Here is a 12095-nt window from a genome sequence, read left to right as displayed (position 1 = left end):
AGTGGAAACATTACCTAAAGTTTACATATTTAAATTATATTATTGTAGTTTATATGTTTTTCTGAAATAATAATAATAATAATAATAATGTCCTTACATATCTGAAAATCTAAAGCCTGTGATAAATTTTAAGTCAATATTAATGTTTTTAAATAAATTTTTCGAGTGTTAATGGTTTAGTTTTAATATCTTCGTCAATATTTTTAGTAGTAAAATAATTCTTGAAAACGTCAAAAGTTTTTTAATTAAAGGTGGATTACAAGCGTAAATATTTAAAAAATAAATCAATTTAGGATAGTTTTATTTTAAAATTAAATTTGATGGTTAATCATTAAAATCTGTCGTTAGCCGTCAAACATAATAAATACCCGAATTTTCTACAAGTTATTAAAGAATTTGTTGCTTTCTGCCAAGAAAAATAAGTTAGGAAAATCGAATATTTTCGCGAATTATTTATTATTTTTTAAACTTAAATATCTTTTCTCTTTCTTCTTCTTCTTCCTCCTCTTCTTACCTTTTCGCTGAGTAATCTAGATTATCTTTAGTAAGCCGTTTGCACTTCGTAAACACGTGTTTCCATTCTGTTAAGATATCCGAGAGTTTTTATTCTGTTCCATCGTATTCAATGTAGCATCAGAATTTTGAAATTTTCCTGGAGTCTAGTAAAAGAAAACCGACATTCCAACTTGTATTAATCGAAGTATATATCCGCTAGAGGATATTTCGTCGCCGTTTTTTAAGAGTAACGAAAAATCTAGAAAGTTATTGATGATGTCGGTATTGATTTTACTTTCCGGATGATACGGAACTATAAAAAGATGAACTGGCCGTCGGTATCTTGGGTATTTGTTTGGAGTAAAAGGATTCGAATTTGATAGATTATTTTTACAGAAATCCGTGTTTTGTTATTTTTAAATGATTTGTTAGAAATGTGAAAAACATATCAATACACACCTCTCCGTCGTCTATATATATTATAAATCAAAATTATTCGATACGCGGGATAAACGAAAGAAAAAGCAATTTTCTGTTAGAATAAAGGAACGACGTCGAACCATAACAAGAAAATATTCTCTTCTCGACCTCTTATCATTATCTTAGAAAAACATACCCGCTAGTCGTCCAGTTTACACTCACACTGGGGACCGTATTCAATAGATATTAGACGTGTTTTTTCTTGGGATTCCCCCTTCTCTTTCCCTTTGGCGTCGTGTCATAAAGCGTCGCTTTCTCTCAAAATACTCGGGGATATTATTTCTGCTAGCGGCAGAAAGAAAGAAGAAGAAGAAGAAAAAAGACTACTTCGTCCTGATACATCGAAAACAATTCACTTGGATGTTTTCTTTAAAAAAAAAAACTCGATAAAAGAAGGGAAACTTTCCTTATGGAAACATATAAGAATACCATGTGTCTTTATTCATTTTAATTGCCAATTGATAATGTTTACGATTCTTACACCGATTGTAATCCTATAGATCTATGTTTATCTTGCGCTGTCTATCCTCGAAATATCCTATAAATAATCTGATTAGCTCTTTTCTGTTTCTCGCTACGAGGTAGTGCAGGGTCCCACCATTGCTTGTAATCTCTTCGACTTTCTCTTGGGACTAGACATCACGCCTCTTGGTGATGGAATCGGATTAGACTGCGAGTAGCAAACATCTCGATGGATGCACGATAGAAGTTTGCAAATTAATTAATCTTTTTTAGTGTTTTCTTCATTAATTAGAAAACCTATTTCCCTTTTTAATGCTATTTGCTATTCTTTTTCGTCAATACCAGCATCGACTTCGCTTCGTCAAGCCAATCCCGTGACTTTTTGCTTATCTTTTTTTATCTTTAGGATTTACTTTTAATAGAAAACAATACACCCGAAAGAATGAGATTTAATTTATTGCTTAAAGTGTCTTCGAACACCGCTAATTTATTCCCTTATAAAAATTTTATCGATTTATCAATAAATAACACATTAATTACGAATTCGGTATTAAAATTCTGATATGACAGTTTATTTTAAAAAAAGCAAAACACGATAATTAATGTGTTAATTTTAAAGGAAATTTCTTACTAAAAATCTGTAGAAATTTCAAACGAGTTGAATTGTTTTTAAACATAAATGTTTAACTTAACACGGTATAAATAATACATTGTTTGTTGGAAGGTTTTTATCCCAAAAGTTTTTCTTTATGAAATTTATCCACCTACCTATCCATTAACTAAGAATATCAATCCGGGATTATCTGCAGACCCAAATGCACTAGGACAGCAGACAATTGGAATTAGTGTCAGCTTGGCTGGCATCCGAGGTTTGGATTTTTTGCACACCGTCACGTTTCTGTCACGCTTGTCACTTTTCCTTTCTTTGACGAAAACGTGTTTCTTAGGCAGCACCGAAGTTTTTCGGTAGCTCAAAACATTCGCAAAGAAAAAAAAAATATGCCTTACTAGGAGATAAATTTTTATTTTTATTTTAAAAAGTATTATTTCCTATCTTACACTAAGTTATACTTTGATCGATAGATAGGTCGATCTCATTTCCAGATCGTATGAAACGATATCGATCATCGTACAATCAAACTAGATCAAAGGATCACTCTCGTAATTGTGTGTGGCCCTACGCTAGTTTTTCTTTTAGATTCGAGAAGGAATTGTCAGATCGTTTCGGTTGATAGGATTCTAGCCATCTGTGACAGAACCCGTGATTTGTGTGATAAGAAATTACAACCTTCGACCAAGTATTTTCATTACGCCAGTTCTCCTCGCGCTATAGCGAACGGAAAGCTATAAAAGAGGTCTTGGTGTCAGTCTCGCGAGATGACATCCATCGATGCCATGCTCGGACGCGGCTTATTTCCGGACTCGATCGTAACTCTGACCGGGGATTAAGTGGAAAGTTCGTTTCCCGTCGCTACCGTCGACTTCCTATCGTGTTTATTTATGTCGATGTTTGGATCGTATTATCACCGGTTCTCTGCGGGTAGTGGATTTGGAACGAGAGAGAGTGGTCTTCCTACTCCCACTCCTTCTGGTCTAGTGCCCGGTAATACCAGACCTTTAAGCTGATTAAAGGAAATACCCGACTGACGTCATTACAAACTCTGGAATGCTCGCGCGCGATCAGTCTGCTGGATATTAAAACCTGTCCATCACCTTACCGACTAATCTCGAGTTCTTTACCATATCCTCCTCCGCCATTTTCCGTAATCTTTTCTTACAGAAAAATTATGGTAATTATTTTAATCGGCCACCGAAAGCCGGAAATTAATAAGTATTCTCGCATCGGCCGGCATTGTTGCGTGTTTTCTACTTCTGGTATATCCTTGATGCTTCTCCGTTTACGGGTGTAGTTCTGCCAAGAAGCTCTTACCCAAAGTAGGTAGGTACCCGCATTACCGGAATTCGGACTCCTGCGGGATATATCACATCCCCAAACTATCGGTCGGGGACCTGTTTTTCCTCTATTTACCTGCGCTTACCTTATGTATCTCGCCCGTAAAGCACGTGTCGTGTGATAAATGTGGGGCTCGAAGAAGAAAAACGGCTCTGGAACTAATGAAGGAGAATCTGTGTCTTGGGACAACGACACTAATACATTGAACCGGATGTGACAAGAAAAGGCTTTTAACAACATCTCCCCGTAGATGACGCGAGGCGACATCTGACCTCACCGTTTCTCTTCTTTTCTCTCTCTCGAGGGGCGATTTATGAAGCACGCACCCGTTAAAGAAAAATCTCGTTGTACTTCTGTTCTAATTTTTCTTTTTACCTTATCCTTTTTGTCGCTCCTTTATTCCGGACGGGAGGAAGGACGGGCGATTCACAAACGGATCTAACTTCTCTCCATCTAATCTCCGTCGTTACGGTTATTAATGAACGTCGGATATCTGTCCGAAGTGTTTCGTAATTAGTGTCGGCAATCGGATATAATGCGTTTTTAAAAGCGTTCGAACTAAGTCTACCGAATTCCCCTTCGCTAATTAACAACTAGACTTTTGGCGTTTGTGTTTAAATTGATCCGACGTCACACGCGTATTGGGACGACTTAACACGTGACACAATTACTTAATTATCGGCCCTTCGCTTAATTCGTGTCCTCTATTTCGATTTAGTACAGATAACGCGAGTTTCTTTTAATTAGTTCCATTGTTAAAATTTTCCATCGGGAAATGGAACGTTACGGGGATTACATTTTCACTACTTATTTATAAATTCGGAATAAGATAAATGCTCGACTTGTTACGACTGCATTCGTATGCTAATCCGACGAATCGAGTCATTAATAAATTCTAAAAATTACGATTTGATGAACCTTTTAAAATAAGGTTTTGCAGTGTCTAAGGACCTTAAATATAAAAGTCAAATTCGATTTATTGCGTTGTATTGCCAGGAAACGTAACCTAAGAATAACTTTGTTAACCCGACTTAATAATTATTTTGCACAATTACTTTCAATAGTTAAATCTGATCTCTTTTGTGCAAAAATTTTATTTAAAAATCTTGGTTTAAGTTCGCGGAGTATTTGATAAAACATAAATTCTACGATCAATTTTGTTGACCTTTCTCACAGGTTTGTTGACACACTAGACACTGTTGTAAGTTGTAAATTTGTTTTAAAAACTTTTAAAACATTGTCAAAAATGATTTAACATTGGCTACAAGAATTTATATTGATTTTAGGAATATTTCCTCCGGAATTTTTACATAGCGCTTCACATCAAGTACAAATTAAGTGAATATTTTGGTCACGTAAATTAGATACGCGAAAGATCTTTGGATCATGTATAAATTCATTTATATCAGATAATATCGGTCTATATACATACGCGCTTATTTTTTCTAATTAGAATTCGTTATTTCTCATGTTTTCTCAGCACAGATTTTAAAATTTTGAACAAAATTTTTGTATATATTTTGTATTATTTGTAGAATTAGAAATTTTAATACAAATTGATGTACCTTACAAGGGTATATATAAACAGCTCCTATTGCAATATCATAACAGCTGTTGTAGATTAGTTGTTTTCTATAAGAAATGGCAATGCTTGTCCGAGTCAAATTTTCATTCTGTTGTATCGGTGACAGCTTCTGGTAGTTCGGATTATGAATTCATTTTATGCGTTACGCATGGTGATTAACGAGCTGTAAGATTATAGAAAGTGTTCAGAAATAGGCTAATTAATTTTTCGGAATTATTTTAAAATAGTAATTATTACGTAATTAATCATTTTAAAAGTCTAATCGATTCTTACAAATCGTTTTATCATTTTAAATACATCTACGAGAATTTTTGAATATAGATAATAAATTCAAAATATATACTAAATTAGGTATAAAATTCGGCCAATAGGTTGAATAGATTGCATTGCGTAATGTCTATAAAATATTTATTTTACTATGTTTTTACACGCTTATCGCATTTAAAAATTATTCGGTGTCTAAATAAATGTGTGCTTATTTATTTATTTATTATTTAATGTGTGAAAGACAGGTGTATCTATGTATTTTGGGGTCTGAAACAAAAGGGTTAAATGAATTTATTCACAAATTTTTGTTGAATAATTAGAGTAGCTGTATATTAAAATCGAAGTTACGTTTATATTCGTAAATATACACAAATAAACACGCATTCACTTTCGTCTTTAGTGACAACACTAGATGAAAAGTTAAAAAACTGTATAAATGACAAATGGATCCTTTCCAGATAGGGAGCTGGAAGCAGCCTTAGTAGTTCCGACCCTGGTAATAACAATTTATTAATACAGTATAATAATAAATATAAAAACAAGCTGTAGTTTTTATATTTTCAATGAGTTGTTTTCCTCTCTACTTTTTCACTAACGAAAAAAAGTGCATTTAGTCAAATACACATTACGGTTTTCTAGTTAAATAGTTAAAAAATTAGTTTCGTTTAAACATTTGACTTCTAACAGTTAGCTATTTTTTCATATACTAGTTCCGTGTGTGATGTGGAAAACTTTTGTTCTAGACAAGTAATCGATGTAGGAGAGGCTTTGGATGATATATACCCTGCTGATACTTCCAGGTGGGTAACCAGGAGAAGATAACAAATGGTCCCCACAGTCGGAATTAATGTACCTTTCTCATTCCGATTGAGACGGTCGTGTAACGGACCCATGCCTTACTTAGAAAAAGTCACTTGTTGCCGGTTGTAGGAGCTTAGGGATTTGCCATCCAGATTTTTCTGCTTTCAGAACTTCACGATCGGAAACGTTCCATATTTTTTTTTTATAGGAACAATTTCTGAAACAAATCTCGGTGTTTCCTTTTCTCGTTTCATTATATCTATAGTAACTATTCGCTGTCGATTGTCAAACTCTTTGATATTAGAGAAATATAAGACCCGTTTTAAATTTACATATTTTAAAAATAAAACAACGAAGAATGTGCGATTCTGTTACGGACGTCTGTGATCCCGACACGGACTTACATAAAATTTTGCATATTGAATTAGATTGTAAAGGAAGAAAGCAAAATCGGGAAGAAAATTTGATAAGCTCCGGAGAACTGGAGTACTTTTAGAATATTTGTCTTAAAAAAGTAATACTACGAGGCTTTATTTTCTGGTATATCGGGAGAAAAATCAATATATCTCCACGTCAGTTTTATGGTATTTATTACGTTATCCGATTTTCAGGAATTTGTATTGTCATCAATCCTGTAAGTGTAAAGTAAAAACGTAGAGAACTATTGAACGTGGTTTTCCTTTATGAAAGATACCGTGAAGACGAAGCGTTTTGAGTTTAAGCGAATGCGTGGATCCTTTTACAAAAAAAATTCCTCTTAAATCGATTTTTGTCTTTGCATGTAGAAGCTTGCCCACCTGTCTGATTAGAAACTCGAATCTCTTTTCTCAGGAGAGGCGAGAAGAATGCATTTATCAACTTTCTCGAATCTCTTCGTTACTAATAGATATCGCGAGATAATATTCTCATAAATCGTTCATCTTGATAAAATATATCGAATGTCGAGTAATTTGGAAGCGGGCTTTTGTTTTGGCATGCGTTGCACTATTATACAAGAGACATGTGTCCGCTTCAGTTAAATCCATTACACGTGGGATCTACCCGCCTCGATAGGCAGGAGGGATTTTGCTTGAATTGGAATTAAGATGATTCGTGGGAATTCGAACACAAGCGACATCTCTCTGACAAACTGAAGGTCGCTAGGAGCTTTTCAATTATTGAGAAGTAATTACATATGTATTTTTCTTTTATTTTTAGTTCATAAAGAAGACGATGATTACTACGAAGAGGTGAGCACGTGCAATTGTCACGACGAGGATGAGCGACCGGCCGACGAATACGATGAGCCATGGGAATGGAGTGTCGGGCGACATTTTGCCAGCAGCCTGCAAATATCGCCTACTCGGCCATTGAGTACAGACGAATCGTCCTCAGTAGCTGAAGAAACAAGAGGAGACGACGACGACGACGACATGACTACGCGACAAAGGCATATTTACGAGACGGCCTTCGACAGTAGAGTGAAGAGGGAAGTGGAAGACATCGATCGTTTAGCTCAGAGTCCCGTCCTTCACAGTGACTATCTAAGGACCAGGTTGGGATCGGGAGACGGGGCAGGACTACGCATCATCTCCAGACCGCCGTCTAGCACGGGTAGTTGTTCGTCGTCCAGTACGCCGACGCATCAGCCTCGCGTCCTCAGGGAGTCGCCACGCTTGGCTCCACGACCTTTTCCGCCTCATCTGACACCGACCGAAAAGAGAAAAGTCACCCTGGTTAGGGATCCGTCGTCGTCGCCCAAAGCGCATCACATCCGCGTCACGGCCAGCGTCGAACCTTTACCTAGGACTTTGCTCAATAATCAGAACGGTTCTCCGTTCGTTACCAAGAAACCCATTCACGGTCATCAAGGTATTAAAGTGTTACCATCCGAACCATGCAAAAATAAAAATTCTACCTCCAACGAAACGCACCGACCGGAAAGGGTAACGAACGGCACCAATTTAAAGACCACCAAAGACATGGACCAATCGTCGGTGAGTTCAGACTCGCCTAATAACGTGCCCAGAAAAGTGGCGGCTCTGGAAAGCACCCGGTTTCCCTGTCACGCAGTCAGTTCGGGGGAAGCGCAGAGTCCCCGGAACGATAACAGGCCGTCGGACGATTACGATCCGCCTTGGGAGTATCCGAAATTGACTAACGGCATCACCACAGCCGTGACGTCGGAACCTCGTCACGACACAGAGACTAACTCCTCGGGAAACACCGAATCCGCGTCGAGTTCGTCTCCTCCACTGTCCATTAATAAATCTGACGTGCCACCGTCTTTAACAAAGCCTTCAGGTAAGACAATATATTTCCTTCCTATCTGCCTTAACCTGTCGCGTCCAATCAGAAATTGCACTTTATGAATTAAAGAAATTAAATAAACTACGACCATTTTAAATCGAGAAACTTCTACCGCTTGCGATCCTTTGTAATAAGTAATAAGTTTCCGAAAAATAGGTTATAACCACATCGGATCTCTCCGCTAAATTGTGTTTATTATTTATTAAAAATGACTAACAGATAATTATCTCGGAATGATCGTTTAGAAACACCAAAGTAGAAAATTTCCCCTAATTCGATGCAAGAAGTACAGCAAAATGGTCGTTTTCCGCCGTCGGTCGACTACAAAGCGTACTACTGCGATATTGCAGTTTGCACTTTGCACGTTTCGTCTTTAATCATTTCGCCAGTGGAATAGATTCCACTCGACGACCAGTTAATTGATGCGCCATTAATCACGGACCCAGTTTGACAACGCGATTTAGCGCTCGTTTATTCCCGTAATCGCCGCCTTTTCATTTTAAATAGTACTGAATCGAATCTATTTTAAGCCCATTCTTGGCGTGAAAGTCTTTTTGTCAAGAGCAGAATATTTCACTCCAGCTAGTCCGTTTATTATTCAAGAATATCGTAAATGTTCTAGTAGCGAATAATCTAGTTTTACTTCTTTTATTTTATTTTTATAATAAATTAACGAAATTTTTCGAATGCCTGCCGTTGAAATTTACACTCGACAGTAAATTATAATTGTTCCACCGAGCGCTACGACGATGAAATACTTTAAATCTCGTAAAATTTCGGCCAAACCTCGTGGCATTATAATAATGTTTAAGTCACGATCATTTGTAGGAGTCGTTAATGGAAAAACTTCCATTCCGGGTAGGATTATCGCGCATTCTCTTCGAAAATGGCCGCATCGTCATGTGTGAGCGAACATTTCATATCTGGGCCGAGGAAATCCTGTTGACAAATAGTTTGTCCGGATACCTGCTCGGAATCGTAAAACAGGGACGGTTCCCCTCCGCTGTGGGTCGAGTGCGCGGTCGCTATATTTCACGGGTAGCTAAATCTGTGGATTGACAACGAATCGCCTTTCATTCCGACCACGTTCGGTTCACGTCCGCGAAAGAAAATCTACTTTCATTTAAATATTACTAGGTAAATCTTGTTTTATAGACTCGTATTATTATTGGTCGTCGCGGCTTCCAAATAATACGCTCGGAATACTCTATACTCCAAAAAAAATCCGTCCGGAGTGACTATATACCGGTCGACAAGGCGAGACCATGCCATATCATATCGATAAAAATTTCTACTGTAGAAACTCAGCTCATACATTTCCACGGGCGAGGGAAAAAAATGATCTTCCCTAAATATGTTTACTCTGCTTCTGGTGTTGAGTATTACGTAGCTTTAAAGGTAACAACTAAATAAATGAGTTTCGTATTTAACATCATTTTTCTAGTTTTTAAATAGTATGGTAATACGTGGCTTAATGAGTCGCGACGTTGAAAGATTCAAACTTTTGTACGTTAATTGTTACCATCCCCTAATTATCGTTGGCTTTCGAAATTCGTCCGGGTTAAGATTTAGTAAGAAATTTCAATGGAGAGCCGACAATATTTACGGTTCATTCATTTTAATGTAACGACGTTGGCGCATTATCTTTGGTTTCCTCCCACCGAGGATGGAAAAAATCGAACAAACGACTCCGTCAGGAGGTGCTCGAGAGGGCATCCAGGTGGCTGGATGACTCCGCGTAAGACAAACTTCCCCAACAAAGTTGGTCCGTTACCTCCGTGTCAATTAATTACTGTAAATATATACGGGACGAGGCGACATTAAAAGGACACTTCGGTAATTAGCGAAACGAGTCTGCGCCGTCCTCCGTCCACTCGTTAACGTCTCGCTTCACGTACTTCGCACCCCCAAACTGTGTTTGATCAACACTAGAGACGACGTGAACGAAATATTTATAAACGATAAGGTGCATTCTGTCTATAGAGTTATTCGTAGCCACGTTTCTATATCTGCGCGATATTTGATTCGTCGTAAGCCGGGTTGCATCGGTTGCCATTGGTATTAAGGGAACGCGTTTACGTCCCTATCGACTCTCAGGTATTGATGACGCAATACAGGGAAGTGCCGGGCAATCATTTTATAGCAGCCATTCGTCTGATGAATGTTCGATGTTTGTGTGGATGCTATATTGTGATAGAATTGTAATAGGATAGAAATAATGATAACCGTCGGTAGGACGTACAGAAATGGAAGAAAGAATGCAATCCATTTAAGTAAATAACGCTGTAGCTTTACGGTATTTCGTCATATTCTGTCGACTTCGAGTACCGGACGTTAATAAATAAAAATAACGACACACAACTTTAAAACGTTAAGACAAATTGCAAACGCCGCTTTTTCGGGCAAATGGCTTTTAGTTTATTATTTATTGATAAATCTTTTTTACTTAAAAAAAAGTATATGTATATATAAAGCAATATAAAATATTAACTTTTGTTTTGTATTCACTTTCAAATTGATATCTTGAAGATTTTATTTACGTCTTTATTGTTGTATATTTGGAAATTAATTTTTAAAAAATTAATATATTCGGTTCAAGACGCATTTGAAGATTTTTTTTAATAGTGTTCTGCTATTGATATTTAAATTATTTTCAAAATGGCGGCGGTTTTAAAAATTAAAAATGATTGTACTTACCTTATTTATATTTGGAAAGTAAAGACAGGAATTTTTCTTTCCGTTGTTTTCCTTAAAGACCATGTGTATTTCGTACACGAAAATTCGAGTACCATTTTGGATGGTGTTGGCCACCCACCATCAAATAAACGTCGATGGCCTCTAAGATGAGTGCTATGGCAACATAAAACATTCGAATTGTTTCTTTACCTCTTTAAAATGATTCTGTTTGTTTCGAGGGATACTTTAACAATAAAATGGTGAAAATCGAATTTTATAGATTTATTTTTTTTTCTTCTACATTCTCGAAAATGAAAGTTATTCTTCTCGTCTTTTATTTTTAAGACGAATTCTAGTTGTACGTAGACTTTTATTCTGAATTTCTAGTATTAATTATAATCCATATAATGAAACTTTAAAGCGGTATTTTGATTACAGTTGTTAATTAATGACAATAAATCGATAAAATTAAAAAATCTTATTGTATAGAAAAATTTATTACAGTAATACCTCCATTTATGCCAATTTATTTTGACGCTATTTTAAATAATCAACTTCATGGAAATAAATGATAGTTGCATTAAAAAGTTTTTTTTTTTTGTTATTGCATAGACGTATATTTAAAATAATAATAATAAAAAAATTTAGTTTAAACTGTTTTTACCCCAGTAAGAGTAAAATACTGTAAAGTAAAACCTGTTTAAAACAGAATGAATATTCGACACCGTACGAGTCCTCTTTACACAAGTTTTACTGTATTTGAGAATATGGAACAGAACCGTAATTTAAACGTTGTTTTCGTGGAACCAATGGAGGGATTACTGTATTTATTCTTCTGTTATCTCTTTCCTTGTCTTACGTTTATAGAAAGTATTCTATTCGTTGAGAAAAAATCTATGTTGAAATTGTATTAAAATACAAATTTTGTTACTTTCGTATATAATTTATTTATAAAATGATTTAAACATCTGTATATTCTTATAAATAATGTAAGTAAGCCCATGTATACTACACACGTGTATCTTTAACTTTTCATTATTTTCCGAAGTTTATTTTTCTGTTACGGTCAGGTTATTTTAAACTATT

The 12095-nt window shown here is 36.0% G+C and overlaps 1 protein-coding gene across 1 annotated transcript in view; it reads left to right on the top strand.

Moving 5' to 3' along the window:
* Positions 1–12095, top strand: part of hwt (heavyweight) — a 242787-nt gene that overhangs the window by 199061 nt on the left and 31631 nt on the right. The window contains exon 4 of the mRNA XM_067288471.1: positions 7242–8327. Within this exon, the coding sequence (XP_067144572.1) occupies positions 7242–8327 (1086 nt within the window). The remainder of the gene's footprint in view (positions 1–7241; positions 8328–12095) is intronic.

This window comes from Centruroides vittatus, unplaced genomic scaffold, assembly GCF_030686945.1.
Source record: "Centruroides vittatus isolate TY-2023 unplaced genomic scaffold, ASM3068694v2 scaffold_861, whole genome shotgun sequence".
Classification (NCBI taxonomy): domain Eukaryota; kingdom Metazoa; phylum Arthropoda; class Arachnida; order Scorpiones; family Buthidae; genus Centruroides; species Centruroides vittatus.
Note: the sequence above shows the minus strand (reverse complement) of the source record. Positions and strands in the feature narration are given on the sequence as shown.